The 20,681-nt window shown below is 44.4% G+C and overlaps 1 protein-coding gene across 10 annotated transcripts in view; it reads left to right on the forward strand.

Annotated features, from left to right (window-relative positions):
* TBC1D1 (TBC1 domain family member 1) overlaps positions 1-20,681 on the forward strand; it is a 222,096-nt gene that overhangs the window by 142,751 nt on the left and 58,664 nt on the right. For 7 of the 10 annotated variants that reach the window (XM_068278440.1, XM_068278446.1, XM_068278443.1 and 4 more), the window contains 3 exons: positions 2,185-2,343; positions 4,669-4,785; positions 7,164-7,303. In XM_068278440.1, coding sequence (XP_068134541.1) covers positions 2,185-2,343; positions 4,669-4,785; positions 7,164-7,303 — 416 coding nt within the window. The remainder of the gene's footprint in view (positions 1-2,184; positions 2,344-4,668; positions 4,786-7,163; positions 7,304-20,681) is intronic. The other 3 variants (XM_068278442.1, XM_068278449.1, XM_068278441.1) reach the window with 2 other exon arrangements.

Here is a 20,681-nt window from a genome sequence, read left to right on the forward strand (position 1 = left end):
GTGGAGTGCAACCACACTTTACTGTGACTGAAAAGCAGAAGTCTATCCTCCACATTTAAAGCTGTTCATAAAGTAGCCACGATTGTAGGCAATAGGAAACTGTGGCTAAGGAGGCAAAAACATGCGGCAATTCTCATATTTCTTTATTTCTAAAAGCAGAGCAAGCCAAAAGGAATATGAGCTTTATATTTCAAGCTGACTTGCTCATTATAATATTTTTATATATGGGGGGGGGGAAAGAAAGAAGAGTGTGTGTCACCCATATCCTTACGGATCTACACTACGTCGATTTCCCACCGAGATACAGCATATTCTGCTGTGAAATAGTTAACGCAAATGTTGACCAATTTCCACCTGAAAATCGATCTGTACAGTTGATATCTCTAGGCAAAAAATGTTGCTTTATTACCAGAGGGTCGGAAGCGCGTTGTGAGCAGCGTTCGATTTGGCGACGACTGACACAGCAATAAATCACCTGTCAGCCGGTGCTAGTCCCCGGGTCCGTGCTGTCCCTTTCTCCGGCTGGCCGCCTTCTCCAACTCCTCTTCACTTACTGTCCTGTGAGTAGGGGAAGTTCCATCCGTAGCGTGCCCTCTACTGTTTGAACTTCCGCTCGGGATAGGAAGTTAAGAGAAGATGGTCAGCCGGAGAAAGAGACGGCACGGACCGGGGACTCGCGCCAGCTGGACAGGTAATATAATTGCTGGAAGGCTTGGGGGCAGCGAGCAGGCGGCAGATCCACTGGTTGTCAATCGATTTCATGCTAAAATAGAGTCAAAATCTGTGTGCAGTGTATGGACAGCCAATAGATCCCTCTCTGATCAGATTCGATTAGAGAGGGATCTATCTGTTGGTTGATCTGGTGGCAATCAACCCGTGTATGGCAGTCTTTACCCTCCCTCATCTTTCATTGTTAGAAATGAAGAGGGGATACAGCTATTCCAGAGAACTTACCTTTGGAATAGTTGTGTGCCCCAGGATCTATTAAAAAAAAAACTGACAGCTGTCAGGGAAGCAAGTGTTCTGCAGATGGTGAACAGCAGTCACACCCCAGCAGAGAGCCTTCACCTGATACTACCCCCCTCTTCTTCTACTTCTGAGAGATTAACTCTTTGTGGCCAGCTGTGCAGCTCAGCAAGTCACATCTTCCAGTAGGGTGGTCAGAAATGCCAATTATGTGTAATCCGCATCTGATTGGCAACCGTGGTACACTTCCAAATTATTGGCCTAAAAATGTAGTCTCTGTAATGAGATGTTCCGCAGAATTCCAAATTCTGCACTCTAATTCTCGAATCCTCTGCGGAAATCCGATTTCCGACTACCCAGCCTTCATTTTTACTTGAACCCTCCTAGTGCTTAAACACCCCCCCCCCCCACCCCCTAATCCAATGCCTAACCCTAGACTCCACTCCTTGTTTCTGACACTAACCTCTTCCTCCAGAACCCTAACCACCACTATTTATAGCCAATCATCTGCAAAATAGCAGCTCCACTAATACTAACCTATGTAGTAACCAATTGGCTACCAATGTATCCGATCAGTTGCTAGTCCCGCATCGGGCACCCAACTCACCGCCTGGGTGCCCAATTACCAATACTCAGCATTGGTGTCTATTAGACACCTGTAGATCCGTGCACACAAATTACCTGATCCAAGGAGACCCACCAGAACTTGCTGGGAACAAGAGATCCGACATAAACATAGATGTAACCATACACATCTGTATGTTTGATTTAGGCGTTCCCGTCCAACCATGGATCTGGGAATCTACTGAAACACTCATTTGCCGAAGGGTTGGCCTGGAAATTGTGTGCTTGGCACAACCTGTGTATGTGACATTTTACCATATAATATACTCTGGGTCTCTGCAGGTGGCAGATTTTCATCCAGCGGAACCCCGGGAATATAAAGTAGATATTACATTGCAGATTGTTGTATAATGCTCTTTATTTCCTGATACCTCTAATACATATTGTGGTGAAGGAGTGGATGCTTCTGTAGGGCTTCTGTGTGTGAATGATGGTACCAGGAGATACCAGTTTATAAAAGCTTGTCCACACAATCAATCAGTTTTCCTTCTGAAGACTCCCATCTGTTCTTCACCTGCGCTGTTGTCCTACCTCTTCTGAAATGTCTTCTCACCCCTCCCCTCCTCCCTCCCTGGCTGGAATGTTGGTGTCTAGTTCCAGCACAGACCCGAGTGTGCCTGAGAGCAATCCTGCACGGTGCGAGGAAGCTGCTGTCCCTTCTCCTCCTGTCTCTGCCACCTCTTCTCCCATCTTCCTCAGGAAACCCAAGCTGGGCTCAGGTGGAGAGGCCAGTGTACTGGGGTCACCCAAGAGGTGAGCAGGGATGTGTGAGCCTGTCCAGCATGCAGTGACAGAAGGCTACACAGTCCCTCTGCATGAGTGTGTGTGTGTGTGGTGTGTTACAGGTGTGACTCATAGTTATCTAAGCTTGGAAAGATCTGGATTGTGGATTGTGTCAAATTTTAATATGTCAGCAAAACTAAATGGCATGAAGATGTGCTTTGCAGTGTGCTCACCCCCAGGTGGTGTATTAATAACCTGTAATTCTCCTTGGTAGTTAGTTGTATTGAAGGCAGCACATCTGTCTGATGGTCCGGAGTTTGCTACCCCTATCCTTTTGGGGAGGGTGGATAGGGGGGCGTCTTAGCTGCTCTCAGATCTGTGGGGGAAAAACATTCTTTGTAAATGGATTTTTATGCCAACTAACCTGTTTCACTGAATTTCAATAGTGCTTAGTTATGATTTTTTTATTTGGGATGTTACTTCCCAGCATGCCCAGTGGCTAAATTAACGTTAATATGCTGGGACCTGTAGTCAAATAAGAGCACGTATACAGCAAACCAGAAACAGTTGTGTGGTTTTTTTTGTTTGTTTTTTTTTACTAAATTGATATTTCATCTGGTGCTGAATTTTTTTTTATTTATTTCCCCCCCCCCCCCCCCCCCCCCAACTTACTGAAAGAAAAGTTCAACCATAATTGTACAGAAGAGAACAATTTTGCTTAAAGAGACACTGAAGCGGAAAAAAATATGATATAATGAATTGGTTGTGTACTATGAATAATTACTAGAAGATTAGCAGCAAAGAAAATATTCTCATATTTTTATTTTCAGGTATATAGTGTGTTTTTTAACATTGCATCATTCTCTAATATGTGCAGATTACACAACACTCTGCATTCAAAATGATTCTTTCAGAGCAGTCTGTGAACTAATGACCTCTCCTCTGGCAGATAAAAAGAAAACTGTTCACTTACAGTTGAGATAATAAAAGTCAGAAGACAGCCCTCTCCACGACTTTGAAAGTCGTAGAGATTAATGGCTTTTTTGCATAGAGATAACAACTGGAGTTTCTTAACTCTTCCTGTACTAGAAACAATTACACTGATGTATCTGATCTTAATGTTTTATTTCTTAGCTGTGCTACACATACAAATCATAATATTATAAAAAAAAATTTCGCTTCAGTGTCTCTAATTCCAGTCCCTTGTTGTGGAGGTGGTTATTGTTAGCAAAGATATTATATTATTAATAATATTATATGTACAGATGATCAATTTCTAGTGCAAATAAAACCTACTTGAAAGGGAAGAAAATTCCACATGATGTCTGGAGGAAAAAGTGACTCCAACTTTATTGAACCAGGTAAAAACAAACACGTCAGCTGTCCGGCTGTGGCGTTTTTACCTGATTCGATAAAGTTTGAGTCACTTTTTGCTACAGACATCATGCAGAACTTTGTTTTTTTGTTTTTTTTTTTTGCTATCCCGAGTTCAAGTCACCTTGTTCCAGCACTGTGGAACCTGTACAAACAGAATGACACTCCAAGGGAATTGCTGTAGTGTGAAAAGCAATTACAGCATTTTTCAGGGTTTTCCTGCTGTCTGATATCCCGGTGGACAAATGCTCCCTTGCTTTTATTTCCTCTGGATCTTGGGCATTATGCTGAACCCCAGTGATAGTGCGGTGGTAATATATATATATATATATATATATATATATATATATATATATTTTTTTTTTTTTAGAGCAATTATGCAGCGTAAAATTGGAGCGATTTCAGGAAAAGTAATTTTGGGCCCTGGTTTCTTTATTGCTCCGATAATACTGCATTTATGGCGATTGTGATTTCAGCAAATCAAAGTGCCTCCTGTGGGATCATGGCCATTCACTTTCAGCAGCAAACCCCTTTTGGAATGGCCAGTGATTCCCAGAAAGCATAAATTGCTGCTAAAAGTGCCCTAGTGGGTTCCAGGCCTTAGGATGCCCAGCCACCATACACATGGACATTTCAGGTGTGTGAGGTAGTAGCGCAGGTAGGCCTGTTCACAGACAAGCAGGAAGTGGCCTGGTTGCAGATGATCAGATCGCCATGTGGGGATGTCCATTAGCTGAATTGGCTCTCACTGGTTTTCGTATGTGCACTATTTTGGTTCTATTGCTTGGCCTTATTAAACTGTATGTAGCAGTGGGCAGCTGATGCAGGCAGTCACATGAGGTACATAGAAGAAACTAATTGGTGGTTTTTCTTACAGGAGTTGAGGAGAGACATTTAGCAGCCAGTCTTACCTTGTCCTGTTTTCATTGCTTTATTCTTTTCCTTCCACTTTTTTCCTCCTTCTGATCTGTTCTCTCTCAGCCTTTTCAACCGCTCTTCTCTACGAAAGAAGCTTCACTCCTCCTCCTCTGTGCCAAACTTTCTAAAGTTTCTGGCGCCCGTAGCAGAGAATAGTACCTCAGAGTTTAAGAAGAAACGGTAGGTCTGTGCACTGCCCTGTCTCTTCTGTACTGTGCTGTTCTCTACTCATCTTAAAGGGGGCTTCTAGGGACTTCTATCTGTTTTTAAAGGCTGTCTGCATGTCCCTCACTTGCTGTCATTAAGAGACACAACATGAAGTGAGGAAAATGTATCTTAAAGGAATACTATCGATTCACATTTTTTTTTTTTTCTTTTGACACAGGAATTGTTTGGGAAGTGCTGCTAAGTACTGGTGTATACATTTTAGTAACAACTTCTTTGTTTACTGTTAGCAAAATACATTCAAAGTTTACTGCCACCAAAACTGACAGCTGACTGAGCCATGAGGAGAGGGGAAAATCCCCTCACACTTGATCAGTTAACTCTGTGTAGCTCTGTGTGTGACAGAGAAGAGAGCTCCCAACAGCTGCAGCTCCTGTGTCCTGTGTTTCTGACTGACCTGTCTGAAGAGAGCAGAGGAAATGTAACTAATTCTCACAGCTTTTGTTTTTGCTTTCAGAGTTTGATTTGTTTGATATTTGCTTTCTGTAGTCTGATATGCAACTCTGACTGTGCATTGAAGCAGACACCCCTTCTGCAATTGATTTGTCCCAATATAGCTAAATCCTACCCTCCATAAATTACAGCTTTTGCCTCTGATATTTAACATGAAAAGTAGGAAAATGTTTACACAGCTACTTAGACATTATTTGTACACTGTCATTTTAGAAAAGTTGTGTATCGATAGTATTCCTTTAAGTGACAAAGGTTACACCTTCATGCAATGTAAACTTACAGAATAAAATAATTTTAACCAGGGTTCAGGCTCACTTGTTTATAAAAATGGTGTATGTCGTCATTTTTCAACCAAAATTATATATCTAACTTTAGTTTTGTTTCTGTGATGTCTGATTATTCAGATACTGACACATCATCTTTTGTCAATTCCCCCTCCCGAGTCAGAAAGGGTTTCAAATTAATTTAAAGGACAACTTAAATAAAAAATAGAGGTTGCCATAATTTTTTTCCCTTTTAAACAATACCAGTTGCCTGGCTGCCCTGCTGATCTATTTGGCTGCAGTAGTGTCTGAATCACACCTGAAACAAGCATGCAGCTAATCTTGTCAGATCTGACAATAATGTCAGAAAACCCTGATCTGCTGCATGCTTGTTCAGGGTCTATGGCTAAAGGTAGTAGAGGCAGATGATCAGCTGGACAGCCAGGTACCTGGTATTGTTTAAAAGGTAGAGAAGTATGGCAGCCTCCATATCCCTCTCACTTCAGTTGTCCTTTAAGACACCTAAAGTCAGTTAAAAAAGGTAAAAGTTGGATGCCTCAGTAGTTGGATGCCTTTGGATGTTGCAGAGGCTTCCCGGATGCTCTTAGAGCCCATTGCTCCAGCACAGTGTCACTCTTCATCTTCTGGGCATGCTCTCCGCAATGGACAAGCACATGCGTACTGGGCATGCACCAGTAAGGTCTGTGCATGCCCAGTAGAACGAACCCGCTTGTGCCATACTTTCTTCCTCTATGCATGAGCGCTTTGTACTGGGTATTCATGGACCTTACTCGCAGGTGCCCAACCCAGCAGTGTCCGCATGAGTTTAATAGCTATGGGGGCTGCAAGAGGCTCTCACTACTCAGGTGTACTAAAGGACAACTGAAGTGTGAAGAATATGGAGGCTGCCACATCTATTTTCTTTTAAACCATACCAATTACCTGGCAGTCCTGCCGATCTCTTTGGCTGCAGTAATGTTTGAATCATACCTGAAACAAGCATGCACCTAATCTCATCAAATCTGATAATAAAGTCATAAACACCTGATCTGCCGCATGCTTGTTCAGGGTTTATGGCTAAAAGTATTAGAGGCAGAGGATCAGCAATAGCCAGGCAACCGGTATTGCTTAAAAGGAAATGAATATGGCGGCATGCATAGCCCTCTTGCAGGGAAGTGAAAGGCATATGGTGGCTGCCATCATTTTTAATGCTTTGTTTAGAATTTGCACAGTGCAACATGTCAGCGCCCCCATAAGCCAGCACATTCTGCAAATCTGGCCATGAAGATAACAGAACTGATAACTGATAATAGTAACATAACTGACAGTAGTAAAAATGCTATTTGGACATGTTAGCAGAGATGAGATCAGTTAAAACAAACTTCCGCCTAGTGGACAGCAAATCTGATTTATTTATGTATTGTGATGAAGCATTTGTTTCCATTTTATAGATCATTTCATGCAAGTTCTGTACCACATTACCAAATACTGTATTATTTCTCCAGAATCCACTGCAATTGAATTCCCACCAATCCCCCCACTCTCCAGTGCATGTTAATACTTGTTTTATTGCTCCAGGTTTTGGAATGCTAACCTGTGGGTGTCTCTCTCTTGCAGTGACTTTGATTGCACAGCTGTCACCAGCGATGCTGGAACTAGCAGTCCAGTGAGGACAAGGAGGCATTCTTGGAGACAGCAGATCTTCCTGCGTGTGGCCACTCCACAGAAGGGATGCGATTCTCCCAACAGATTTGATGGTAAGATGCATGTCTATTACCTGAGCATGGTAATGTGTAAACTTTCTGGCTAAAGGAGAAGACATTAGGAGCCTGATGTGTGAAGCAATCCGGATACGGCAGTCTGTGACTCCTTAGGGGAATCTGATGCGTGCTGTGGATATCTGCAGCATGACATCCATAATTTCTCTGGGTCTCCTCACAAATGAAAATTCACATGGAAACGACTCCATTGACCTATATTGGGATGCAAAGCGAATTCGCAGCAAGTGGCAATGGGCCCTTAGGCTTATAAAAACCAACAAATGATCTTTAGAACAAGGTGATCATTACCACTGCAGCACCAGTGACAAGTTGGGATGGTCAAGTAGGGTTCGGATGTCACTTTTCCAGGATGCGATTGGTCCATTTTCATGCTGCATAGATTTCCATGCAAAATGTGCATAATCCTGTATTGCAGACACTGAGAGAAGGGCCCATGTGGGTTCCTCAGGTCCAGGTTCTTGGTGTGGCTGCAACCCCTGCATCCCCTATTGCTACTCCACTGAGCTGCACCAGGCGTGATCACATCATGTTACACCACCAGTCCTATTTATATGACTGATTTCAGCTCAGAAGGTGGCATGGTATTGATTCTAGGAGGGCTTCTGTATTTCACTTGTTAGGCGCCAGCTGTGATTTAGGCTGAATCCACACTCGTCTATCAGTTTTCTGCATCAGTCTTTCTGCATGAGCTGTGACAGTGCTGCATTGCCTGTTGTTTTTCTGCATGTGAAAAACGCATTAAAACTTGAACTAGCCCATTGATTAACATTAGTTCTCAGTTTTCCTGTGAAGAAAATGCACAGTAAAACTGTGTGGACAGTTAATCTCCCGGATGCCAAGTAATTAGAGTGTGAATTCACACTGTAAACGTTGCCTATCTCATGCGTTATAATGTACATATACAGCAGTGGATACTGTGCATGTTATAAGTTGAAGGATGTGAAGTTCCGCTCGATGTTCCAAAAGTATCCAATTCTTTATTAATTCAGGTCACACACAGAATAAAAGTTTGCTAACATGTTTCAGACACACATAGGCTATGATTAAAGGACTTACGAGGTCAAAATACGAAATTTTGATGATTACCTATTTTATGTTTGATTCCACGGGCGAGTTCCTCAGTGCCCTCCGTTCAAATGCGCCGCAAAAGTTTCTTTTTTATTTTCCCCATGCTACGACCCGACCCCACTGTACGGGTCGTCTCCTATTCCCCACGCAAGATGGCCGCTGCAAAGACCCACGGCTGCGCAGTACGCATGGCGGAGAGTGCGGCTGCACAACTCTCCACCCTCGCCCAGCCGCGTACTCGCTCCTCCTAGTTGTGTCAGTGTCTGTGCGGGGGGGCGCGGCCTCACATGCACTACTAGCAGAGATGTGAGCGCGCCCGCTGACACACTAGGAGGACGCTGTCAGCGAGTACGCGGGGGAAATAAAAAGTATACTTTTGCGGCGCATTTGAACGGAGGGCACTGAGGAACTCGCCCGTGGAATCAAATATGAAACAGGTAATCGTCAATATTTCGTATTTTGACCTCGTAAGTCCTTTAAGGACCAATGTGTGTCTGAAACATGTTAGCAAACTTTTATTCTGTGTGTGACCTGAATTAATAAAGAATTTGATACTTTTGGAACATCGAGCGGAACTTCACATCCTTCAACTATCCATGGTTTGGGGCAGGAGTTACCTGGTTCCCAGCTCTGTTCCTGACACCAGGGTTGAGCGGACAACACATTGAACTTTGTGCATATTATAACATACGCCAGCATTCAAAGGCCTGGTCAGTGTCTATGCAGTGTGCAAATATTCACACAAGTTATCCAGAAATGCACTGCTCACTGCGAGTTAGGATAACCCGGCAGGTCACAATGCAGAGATGTGAGCATGCCTATTGTTGTATGTAGAGTGAGTTCACATGCAGAACTATTGTGCAGTGCAACACGTGTACTCAGGGCACTTATACACCAAGTGCTTTCCTAACTGATTTTCGGAACGCTACCGTCTTCCCGATCGCAAGGTCAGCTCCTTTACAATAGGACAATCCCTGCCTTGCTGCATTTTTCCTGGGTTTTGATTGAGGTCAACATAGAGATAATTGCAAAATCCTATACTATAAAATTCCTGTCGCTGCGTCCCCTGTCCCTGTGTGCGTGTGTTCCATGTACTGCACATGCGCGGCATGCAAGCGGACTTGGGAGAGCAGGAGGACGGAGCCGGGGGGGGGGGGGGGCGGCGGGCATTGCAAGCATGCGCACTGACCGGCGGCGGCAACCTGGTCAAGAGGGGAGAGGAGTTGGGAGGGGAGAGGCCTAGCACCCGTTTTTAAACAGGCCTTAGGTCTAGTAGATTATATTTGTAATTTGCGTTTGCATTTGTGTTTTTTTTTTTTTTTCTATGAGTTTTCAGGAGTATCTTTTCATATGGAAGCATGCTATAGCTGGTTACCATATCTGCATGATGATACGGTGATTAGCATGCACGTTTTTGATCATTTGTGAGACCAAAAAAACTTGAAATGCAACTTTTTTCTCTTTTATGTGAAGACTGTGAGAAATGTTTCACTTTATAATTTGCCATGAAGTTGCTGTTCTATACAGACTGTAATAAAATATGTTTGTTCATTACTAAAAAGGGGAGAAGGTAGGCGGTGGCCTGTGTCATGCATATGTAGTTCATACCTCCCAACTTTTTGAGATGAGAAAGAGGGACACTTCAGCCACGCCCCTGCCACACCCCTGATCACGCCCCCAGCACACTAGTCACGCATACCATAAAGATTTCGTAAGAAAAGTATGTTGTTTCATAACTCAAACCACATGGGTCCTTTCTATTGTGGTTCAGTTTCCTTCATGTTAACATTTAAAAATAAGAAATATATACATTTAAAGCATGGGAATAAAGTTTAGACTCAAACACATTTTAGTACAGAAATACATATATTTACATAGAAAGAGGGACAAAGTCCTGAAAGAGGGACACATGTGCGAGACAGAGGGACAGGACTCCCCAAAAGGGACTGTTCCTCCAAAAGAGGGACAGTTGGGAGCGATGTATGTGGGTTGAGTGGGACATGTGCTGCTCTATAGGCCTACTGCTGGTGTTTGAGTATTTGAACAATTTTGCTTCAGTACAGCACCTGAAAGTAACCATTACTTAGCAAAAGTCCACATGTTGGATGGCGCCATGATTGGGGAGGATGGGGGATCTAAAAGCCTTCACTCTAAAGCTATGTAAACGCACTAGTTTTTCATAGGCTAAAGCAATTGTTTGTGGCCATTTTAAATGAAAATCTATTGCGATTACCACGATGTAATTAATGATCCCCCCCGTAATATTATTATTATTATTATTTATTAATTTATTAAATAATAGCATCCACATATTCCGTGGTGCTGTACAGAGTAAGGAACAAACACTGGGTACATAATAATATAGATGGTATAGACAAAATCTAGACATTGGTGCGTAATACAGAATAGACCTAGTAATTACAGTGACAAATGTAACACGATGAACATACAAATAGCAAATTCCAAGACACAAAAGGATGAGAGCCATGCCCTTGCAAGCTTACAATCTAAAGGAATAGGGAAAAACAAGAGGTGGAGTAGCATGCAATATTTATAGCTAGGGCCTAGGGGCAGTGTGTTTGTAGGTTATATTTAGGGAGGAGCACAATTTGCCCAGAGGTTGAATGGAAATGGCCTAAGTTATAGCATATATGTGTCGGGAAAAAGTGAGTTTTGAGGAAATGCTGAAATATTTCTAAGGTTGGCGAGTAATGGGTGTGCTTTGGAAGGGTATTCCAGAGGAGAGGGGTGAGGTTCATGAAATCTTGTATACTTACGGTAACACGAGGAGGTGGTTTTAGAGGATGACAGGAGGTTGTGTGCAGAGCAGAGATTGTGGTGGCTGTAGGGTGCAGTGGGGTCTAGAGATGTTTTTTTGAAGTAGTGGTGTCACAACAGCCTTTTTGAATGAGGTTGGGAAGATTCCAGTGGAGAGGGATTGGTTAAATAGGGATTTTAGTACAGGGATAAGATGTTTTCCTTCTGTCCTGTGCACAGGGCCAGTTCAAGGGCAGAGGGAGAGACAAGGATCTATATACATAACTCCGGCTCCGGTTCGGTTCCATCATCTGTCTCCTCCAAGCGGTTCGGTTCGAACCGAACCGTTTGGAGGAGACAGACGCTGGAACCGAACCGCTTGGACGAGGTATGTATATAGATCATATCTCTACCTCTGCCAGCAGGTTTGGTTGGTTACTTACGTCGCTGCCCGCACAGGCCCCAGGGAGCAGTGCGAGCAAGGAGAATATAGCAGGGTCGGTGTTGCTGGGGCCTCAGCAGTGGTCGGGGCCCGGGGCAAATGACCCCTTTTCCTCTATGGTAGCGCCAGCCCTGCCTGTGCAAGAGTTCAGGTCAACTTTAAGTCCCAAATGGAATATTCATATATTTTACTTGGCTCCTACAATACCCTGCTTCTGGCTGATGCTAAGCGATACACAAGTGCCTCTGGCTGTTCTTATATGAAGCTGCTGGGTAGGTACTGAGTGATGCTTAATACATGCCAAAATCTACAATGGATGATACAGGAAAGACGCCTTAGATGAATGACATGTATTTGGTTGTTTATCTTTGTTTCTACACACTCAGAATGTGACATCCTCTCACTCCTTCAGGAGCAGCGCCTAACCAGAAGGATAGGCACACTGAAAAATTCTTGGAGCTGCAGCAGTCATACAAGATACAGATAGCATGAAAAAAGAAAACTTTTACATGCTTGAATGGCTTTTGGTGCCCATTTTTATAGTCCTTGATTTTGTTAAAGTGTAGCATCTTTTTCTGTGGGGTCAGGATCAGACTATTTGAGATAGAGCCAGGCTTCGCTTTGTATACCCATCAGTGAGCACTGGGCACCCCTTACCTTGTCAAGAGTTAATTGCTTGTCCTTCATTGTCTAGATTGTTCAGGAAATGATCATTCACAAACCACAGCGCATGCGTAAGAATTACTTTTAAATGGTGTATTCTTTCCACATCATTTGGTTTTCAACGACTGCATTGTTGGCTATTTTTTGTTGTTACTTTGCTTTACTGATCGATTGCAGATTTTAACTATTGTTCACTTTTTGCGAACGATTGTTGTCGTATGGAGGTACGGAGCTTAATGCCTGATACACACCATGCAATTTCCCATCAGATAGACGGGTCAAATAGATCATTTCCGACACGTTTAATCTGATTTCTAATTGTTTATCTAATCAATTTTCCGATCACTTCTATACAAAATCAATCAGAAAAACTATCGGAAATCAGATCAGACCTGTTAGATGGGGCTAAGGCCCGGTGCACACCAAAACTCGCTAGCAGATCCGCAAAATGCTAGCAGATTTTGAAAATTCATTTTGTTATTTTTCTGTAGCGTTTCAGCTAGCGTTTTGCGGTTTTGTGAAGCGTTTTTGGTGTAGTAGATTTCATGTATTGTTACAGTAAAGCTGTTACTGAACAGCTTCTGACACAAAAACGCCTGCAAAACCGCTCTGAACTGCCGTTTTTCAGAGCGGTTTGCGTTTTTTCTATACTTAACATTGAGGCAGAAACGCCTCCACAATCCAAAAAATGCTGCAGCCCGGGAGTATGCGTTTCTGAAAAACACCTCCCGCTCTGGTGTGCACCACCCTATTGAGATACATTGACCAAGCGTATCCGCAGCCGCAAGCGGCTGCAGAAACGCTGAAAAAGCCGCTCGGTGTGCACCAGCCCTAATAGATTATTTCTGTCAGGAAATGAAATGGTGGGTACCAGGCAGTTCGGTTCGGCGTACACTGATCAATGTGGCCAAAGGTTAGATCCCTCTTAGATTATAATCTGATCAGAGAGGGATCTATCCCTCCACATACTGCACATAGATAGATTTCAGCATGAAATCTATTAAAAATCTATTTAACTGCAGCGTTAAACTCTTCCATGCAGTGAAACTCTTTAGGCTGTCGATGTGCTACTGCTCCCAACCCACCACCCATTGATATCTTCTGTTCAGTATAATCAACAATTTCGACATCGGGTGCAAATTGATTAGGCCGGCATGTTGGGGCATCGGTTTCTAGCAGATTTGATTAAATGATTGGATCCCCTGGATGTGGATGGTAAAAACAAAATCGACCAGTGTATGGCCAGCATAAGACTTGACATGAGGCTGCCCTCCTTTCACTACCTCCCTACACTAAGTCTCCAGTCTCGGGAAGGATAATCTGGGCTGCTGTGTAATACCGCAGGATCAGTGTGACTGTTTGCTTTTACTGTCACAAAGTACACATAAATGTACTCTGACAACTAGGATTTCCAGTCCCAGATTATGGTTGGTTAATGTTTTCTCAGTACTGTTTGATAGTGTTTTAGGAATGATTGCAAAGGATAACTTTAGGACACCAAAATCTGCTGGGGAATTAGAAGTATTTTTTCGTCTGTCTTATATATTATACATATTGGGCAGTGTTCTCCCCTGACATTTTTTTTCCAGCCGGGTAGGATTAAAAAGCAGCCGGGTGGGGCTCAATGGGGGAATGCAGGGCTGGTGCAACTCTGCTTACAGCACAGGAGGAGGTGAGGCGATGACAGCCAGGTGGTCACCAAAATTAACTTGGTGGAGAATACTGTAGGGGATGAATCATGGCCACTGTGTAGTCTTCTATAGTGATGTCGCGAACCTCCGATTTTTGGTTCGCGAACCTGGTTCCCGAACCTTCGTGGAAGGTTCAGTTAGCGGAAAAGTTTGCGAACCGCAATAGACTTCAATGGGGATGCGAACTTTGAAAAATAGAAAAAATTATGCTGGCCACAAAAGTGATGGAAAAGATGTTTCAAGGGGTCTAACACCTGGAGGGGGGCATGGCGGAGTGGGATACATGCCCAAAGTCCCGGGGAAAAATCTAGATGTGACGCTAAGCAGAGTTTTTTAAGGGCAGAAATCACATTGAATGCTAAATTGCAGGCCTAAAGTGCTTTCAAACATCTTGCGTGTGTATACATCAATCAGGGAGTGTAATTAGAGTTCTGCTTCACACTGACACACCAAACTCACTGTGTAACGCACCGCAAACAGCTGTTTGCGTAGTGACGGCCGTGCTGGACTGGTGCGCACCGTGGCGAGAGTGTAGGCCGTGGCGGTTTTCAAGCCCATATGGTCGCCGGGCTGTCGTAGCTCAATGATAAAACAACAGTGACTGTCCAGCTGATCAAATTTGGTCTGACCACAATGAAGCTACGGTAAAGGTACTTAGATGCAGTGAGCTGGGTTCACTGAACACAACAGGTAGTTAGATGCAGTGAGGTGGGTTCACTCAACAGTAAAGGTAGTTATATGCAGTGAGGTGGGTTCACTCAACACAACAGCTAGGTATATGCAGTGAGGTGGGTTCACTCAACACAACAGGTGGTTAGATGCAGTGAGCTGGGTTCACTCAACACAACAGGTAGTTAGATGCAGTGAGCTGGGTTCACTCAACACAACAGGTAGTTAGATGCAGTGAGCTGGGTTCACTCAACACTAAAGGTACTGGGTATATGCAGTACTGGGTAGTACATTGTGCAGCTTCCTGTCACACACACAGGTAGTCACTGAATGTGCTGGGCTACTGGCAGTGGCACACACACTATGAATTAGCAAGGCTGTGTATGCAACAAAAGTGTCAGTTTGACACACAGAAAAAAAAGTACAGGATGAGCTCTGAAAAGAGCTGTTGAGGGGTGCTATTAAAGCAATAATAATCAGCCAGGAGCAAGCTAAGCAGCCAAGAACCTAACTAATCTTTCCCTAGGAGAACAATCTGCAGCAGCTCTCCCTAGTCTGTCTAATTGCAGCAGGCACGAGTGAGTGTAATGGCCGCCGGAGGTTGCCTTATATAAGAGGGGTGGGGCTCCAGGGCTTAGTGTAGCCTGAATGGCTACAATGTGCCTGCTGACTGTGATGCAGAGGGTCATTGTGCATTATGGGGCGAATCGAACTTCGGCAAAAGTTCGCCTGGTGCAGGCGAACGCGAACCACCAAAGTTCGCCTGGAACCGTTCGCCGGCGAACCGTTTGCTACATCTCTAGTCTTCTACCGTCATATGACATGCAATGTATGGTTGAGGGGAAAATGTGTAATGTTGTCTTTATACAAATGCAGGGAATGCAAAATGGCAAATGATCCTGGGCATGGGGTGGTGCTCGAATTTGAAAAAGGTGCCCCAATCAATCAATCAATTGTGCTAAATTGTGTATGTACTACCCCGTCGCAGTGTTAAGCAGTCGTGTCCCCTCCCCCTAAAGAAAATTCAATAAAGTCTTTTGGCTACACCACCTTCAAATCAGCAGTGCCGCTTGTGATTATCACCCTAGTAAGAGCTAAGATGCAGTGGGTGGTAAGATGCAAAGGTCCAGTTTGTGATAAGTTGCAGTGGGTGCTGAGATGCCAAAGTACAGTATGTGTCGAGCTGCAATGGGTGCCAAGGTCCAGTTTGTGAGAAGTTGTAGTGGATGCTAAATTGTATTAGCTGTTCATTTGTGGTGGGTGCTAAGCAGTATTGGGTGCTGAATGAATAGCAGATGGTGCTAGACAGTAGTGGGTGTCATGTGAGTGCTAATTGGTACAGGGAGCCATGCAAGTGCTGGGTAAAGGCCATGATTGGGTGCATGCAAGTGATGTGGGCAGGACATGAGCGAGTAATGAGTGCCATGTGGGATCTGGATGCGTGCCATGGGAGAGTACTGGGTGTCACATGGGTTTGGACCATGGGTGGGTACTGAGTGCTCTTTGGGTGCAGGCCATGGAAAGGTACTTGGCACATATGTTGGCTAGGTACTGGGTGCGATGTGGGTGCACACCACAGTTAGATAATGGGTGCGGACCATGAAGGGTATTTGGTGCCGCTTGGGTGCTCCCAAAAGTGGGTACTGGGTGCCATATGGGAGCTGGTTGCTAGGTATGGGTGGTACTAAATCGCATGTGGGGGCCAAGTACTGGCTATGGGGGGGAACATTGTGCCATGTGGGTGTTGATTATGTAGGGCATTGGGTGTCATGTGACCCACATGTGCAAGCACTGGGTGCCAGGTATAGGTGTAGGGGTATTGGGTACCATATGGGTGAAGGATGAAAACTATGGGGGGCTTAATGTGTGACTTGTGGGTGCGGAGTGTCATCTGTGTGCTTGCCATGGGGAGGGGTACTGGCTGGGTGCAATGTTGAAAACTGTGTGTGTGTGTGTAGGGGGTGGTGGTTGTGGATGCAGGGGGTGGGAGGTCACTGTGGGAGAAGTACCACTAGGGTAGGAAGAGGTCACTGGGTTGGCTGGGAGAAGTAGAAGTCAGTGTGGGTGCTGGGAGAAAGGGGTCAGTGTGGGTGCTGGGAGAAAGGGGAGGTCACTGTGGGTGCTGGGGGAGGGAGAAATCACTGTGGGTGCTGGGGGAGGGAGAAATCACTGTGGGTGCTGGTGATGGGAAAGATCAATGTAAGTGCTGCTGGTAAGGGGTGGAAGATCCCTGTGGGTGCTGCTGAAGACAGGGAGGGTGCTGCTGGAGAAGGCAGAAGTAACTGTGGGTGTTGGGGAGGTAGAGGTCAGTGTGGGTGCTGGGGAAGGTCATTGCAGCTATTGAGGGATGGAGAGGTCACAGTGGGTGCTAGGTGGAGGGATAGGTCACACCAGAATTTCTGTCCTAGTGTCCCAGATGTGTGCGGCTCTTTCAGCGGGTCGGCAGAGCTTCCAACATGTGATGGGTGGATCTTCTCATGGCTGGGGCGGAACTTCCTTTGTGCTGCCAAAGGGGCCTTTTTATTGAAAATTTATAAAGGGGGGAGGGGGGCCCCGCACGTTCCTGGTTGGGCACAAGTGCTTGGCCAACATAATCAACTTTGGATAATATGAAACTTCTAAAGGAAAACTGTCCAGGTTTAGAAAGTCTTGCACATGATTAAGATAGTTTACAGAAACAAAAAATTCAAACCAATTCAGCCAATGAAAATGCTCGTCTAGCAATCCAAACCAGGAAAGGTCTTTCCTTTCACAAGCTTATCTACAGCCTTAGTACTAGATGAAATTCCACCTGCCAAGAGACAAAATAAGGTCAGTAAACATCATTACGCTCCACAACAGTAGGACGCTTTTGCATCTTGCTGAAGCCAGAACATCCTATGAAACTTGTTGTTTGGTTTCTGAAAAGTGATCACCTGTTTAGTGTACATCTTAAAGGGGACCTGAAGTGAGGTGGATATGAAGACTGCCATATTTATTTCCTTTAAAACAGTACATCCACATGGAGCAGGCACCAACGATGAAAGTAATACATGGTATTGCAGTCTTGGCAACCTGATAAAGAGCATGATGGCTCGAAACAGTGGTCTGTCATTGTTATACTGCTGCTTTTAAACTGATGTGATTAATAAAGAGACAATTACTTTCATCGTTGGTGCCTGCTCCATGTGGATTTACTGAATCAACGGCTCCAGTGGTGTGGAATGCTATAAGCTTGGGCACACGCTTCTCTACTTTTGATGGGTGCTGATCCAAACCTTTCTTGTGTTTACTTTAAAACAGTACCAAATGCCTGGCTTTCCTGCTAATCCTCTGTATCTAATACTCTTATGCTCGGTACACACAATGCAATTTTCTGACAGATTTACTGTCAGATCAACTATTTGGAACATGTACGATCTGATTTCCGTCCGATTTTCCGTTCACTTTTATGGAAAATTAATCGACATGTTGGAAATGTCGATCTGTTTTCCGATCTGTTTTCCGATCAATTTTCCATAGCAGTGAACGGAAAATCGGACCGAAATCAGATCGTACATGCTCCAAATAGTTGATCTGACAGTAAATCTGTCAGTAAATTGCATTGTTGTACCCAGCATTAGCCATTCCCTGAAAGACCTTGCAGAACAGGCGATTCTGACAAAAATCTGACAGGATTATCCATAACGCTCCCTGCACACTGCAAATCCGTTTTGCGATTCCATTTCCGATTTCTAATTCCGATTTTCCCTGAATGCAATCAACAGAAAAACGGAAAAAAAACCACACCATGCAGTAACGATTAAAAATCAGTCGGATGTAACAATCGATTAAAAATCGGAATCGCATGCAGTGCGCAGGGAGCCTTATTAGCTTGTTTCAGGTGTGTGGCTGCAGTAGTGTCTAAATCCAAAGAGAATAGCAGGTCTACCAGTCAACTGTTTGTTCTTTAAAAGGAATGAAATATGGCAGCCTCCAAATACATCTTGCTTCAGTTTCCCTTTGAAGGACCACTGAAGAGTGAGAGGAATATGGAGGCTGCCATATTTATTTCCTAAATAAAATAGCTCAGTTGGGTCCAGTTTGGGTCTACTGCGCATGTGCGGACCTCCCGCCGGAGGACTGCGTGGGCCTCTGATGAGCTTATGGGGCTGGAGGAAGCCCTGGGTAAGTGGCAAATCTTTAGAGTTTAATGTCTCTGGTACACTTGTCAGGTGCATGGGCCCTCCCCCCCCCCCCCCCAAAGAAAAAAAAGAGTGGGTGGTCTCTGGGTCCTATAGAGCCTTCCTGATCCTCTCTCGGTCCCCGCGTTCTAGGGCTGGCTCCCCTGTAGCAGTAGTCGACCAATTGGTCAAATACTCCTCCTCTGCTGCTGAAGGAGGCTTCGGAAGTCTTCGGAAGCCCGAGTGTTCCCGAAGACAGGCGGCTCTGTGCTGTGCGAGCGCCTTCTCTCGCACACTGTAAAGCGTGTGAGTGAGCACACCATATGAATAGTCAGGTGCTTGATATTGTGGCGCATGCGCAGTACAGAACCTCCTGACTTCAGGAGCACGCAGGCTCCCGAAGACCCCTGCGGTGGGGGACTCAAATGGGGGGAGCCAGCGCTTAACGGAGGGGACGGTGAGAGGCGTGGAAAGGCTCTATAGGACCCAGAGCTGTCCCTCTCCTTAAGTAAGAATTAGATAGATAGATAGATAGATAGATAGATAGATAGATAGATAATATGTATATATTATATTTTTATGATTCTCAATAGCTTTAAGAAACCTTTACTAAACCTCCAGTACAGAAAGAAATTGGATATTGTATATAACGACATCCTGTTTCAGACAAAGCATCATTTCTAAAGCTGTTGCAATCAATTCGTTTTGCAATGAAGTACTGTAATAAAAGAAATACAGAAGTAAAATGATTTTTATATTTGCTACGGTGGAGGCGTTTAAGTGAAAGCTGAAAAGCCACTGGTTTAGACATTTATGATCGCATAACCAGTGGCTTAGCTTAGGAGCTGTGGTCCCCAGTGCAAGTCTTACAATGGGCCCCCTCAATCGCTCTATACATAAAGACAACGACAAACACTTATATAGCGCTTTTCTCCTGGTGGACTCAAAGCGCCAGAGCTGCTTCCACTAGGATGCGCTCTATAGGCAGTAGCCGTGTTAGGAAGTCTTGCCCAAGGTCTCCTGCTGAATAGGTGCTGGCTTACTGAACAGGCAGAGCCGAGATTCGAACCCTGCGTCAGAGGCTGAGCCCTTAACCAGTACACTATCCAGCCACCTGGATAGATATGGGACACTAACCCCTGCCAAGGACAGCTGCAGTGTAAGCTGGGGAGGAGAACAGTCTATTAATGGTTATAACTAATCACAGCGCATATTGAGGTGATCATTACCAGCATAGACCAATTAAGATAAAATAAAGCGATTGAAGAATCGCCCCTCTGGTCCAAGGACCCTGGTGCAGTTGCTACCTCTGAATCCCTTATTGCTATGCTTCTGCACATAACTTTTTAACCTGTAGCACATCACCTTTCTAAAGACTATCTTACTTATAGAAGACCATGAAAGACTATTCTTATTATTTACTGCTGAAATACTGCACTTTTACCACATTTTCGGCACTTTTTACCACATTTTCAGAAATGGCACATTCCGAGATGCAGAAAAATCTTTCAGAATTGCCCAAAAAAGAAAGATACTGATTGTGGCATTTTACCGACAAAAAAAAAAAATATATTCACTGCACATAGCTACCAGAATTGAGGCCAATGTCATGAAACAGTGTCCAGAACTTACCCTATGCTTTATGACCATAAAGCGTGTGATCAAACCCAAGGAAAAAAAGCCTAATGCACGGGATTATGCTCAGACAGCTGCTGGGAAAAACGCATTGCAACAAATATTAAAAACACACACAGCAGCTGACAAACACATTGCAACACTTGGGCAAATGTATGCATGTATGTGGAAATGCAGGGCCGGATTTCTGCAAAGGCCACAAAGGTCACGGCCTAGGGCGGAAAAAAATCAGAAGGATAAAAGGGCGGCAGGACCTGAGAGAGATAAGAGGCTGCATGTCAAAAAAA

This window comes from Hyperolius riggenbachi, chromosome 1 (assembly GCF_040937935.1).
Source record: "Hyperolius riggenbachi isolate aHypRig1 chromosome 1, aHypRig1.pri, whole genome shotgun sequence".
Classification (NCBI taxonomy): Eukaryota; Metazoa; Chordata; class Amphibia; order Anura; family Hyperoliidae; genus Hyperolius; species Hyperolius riggenbachi.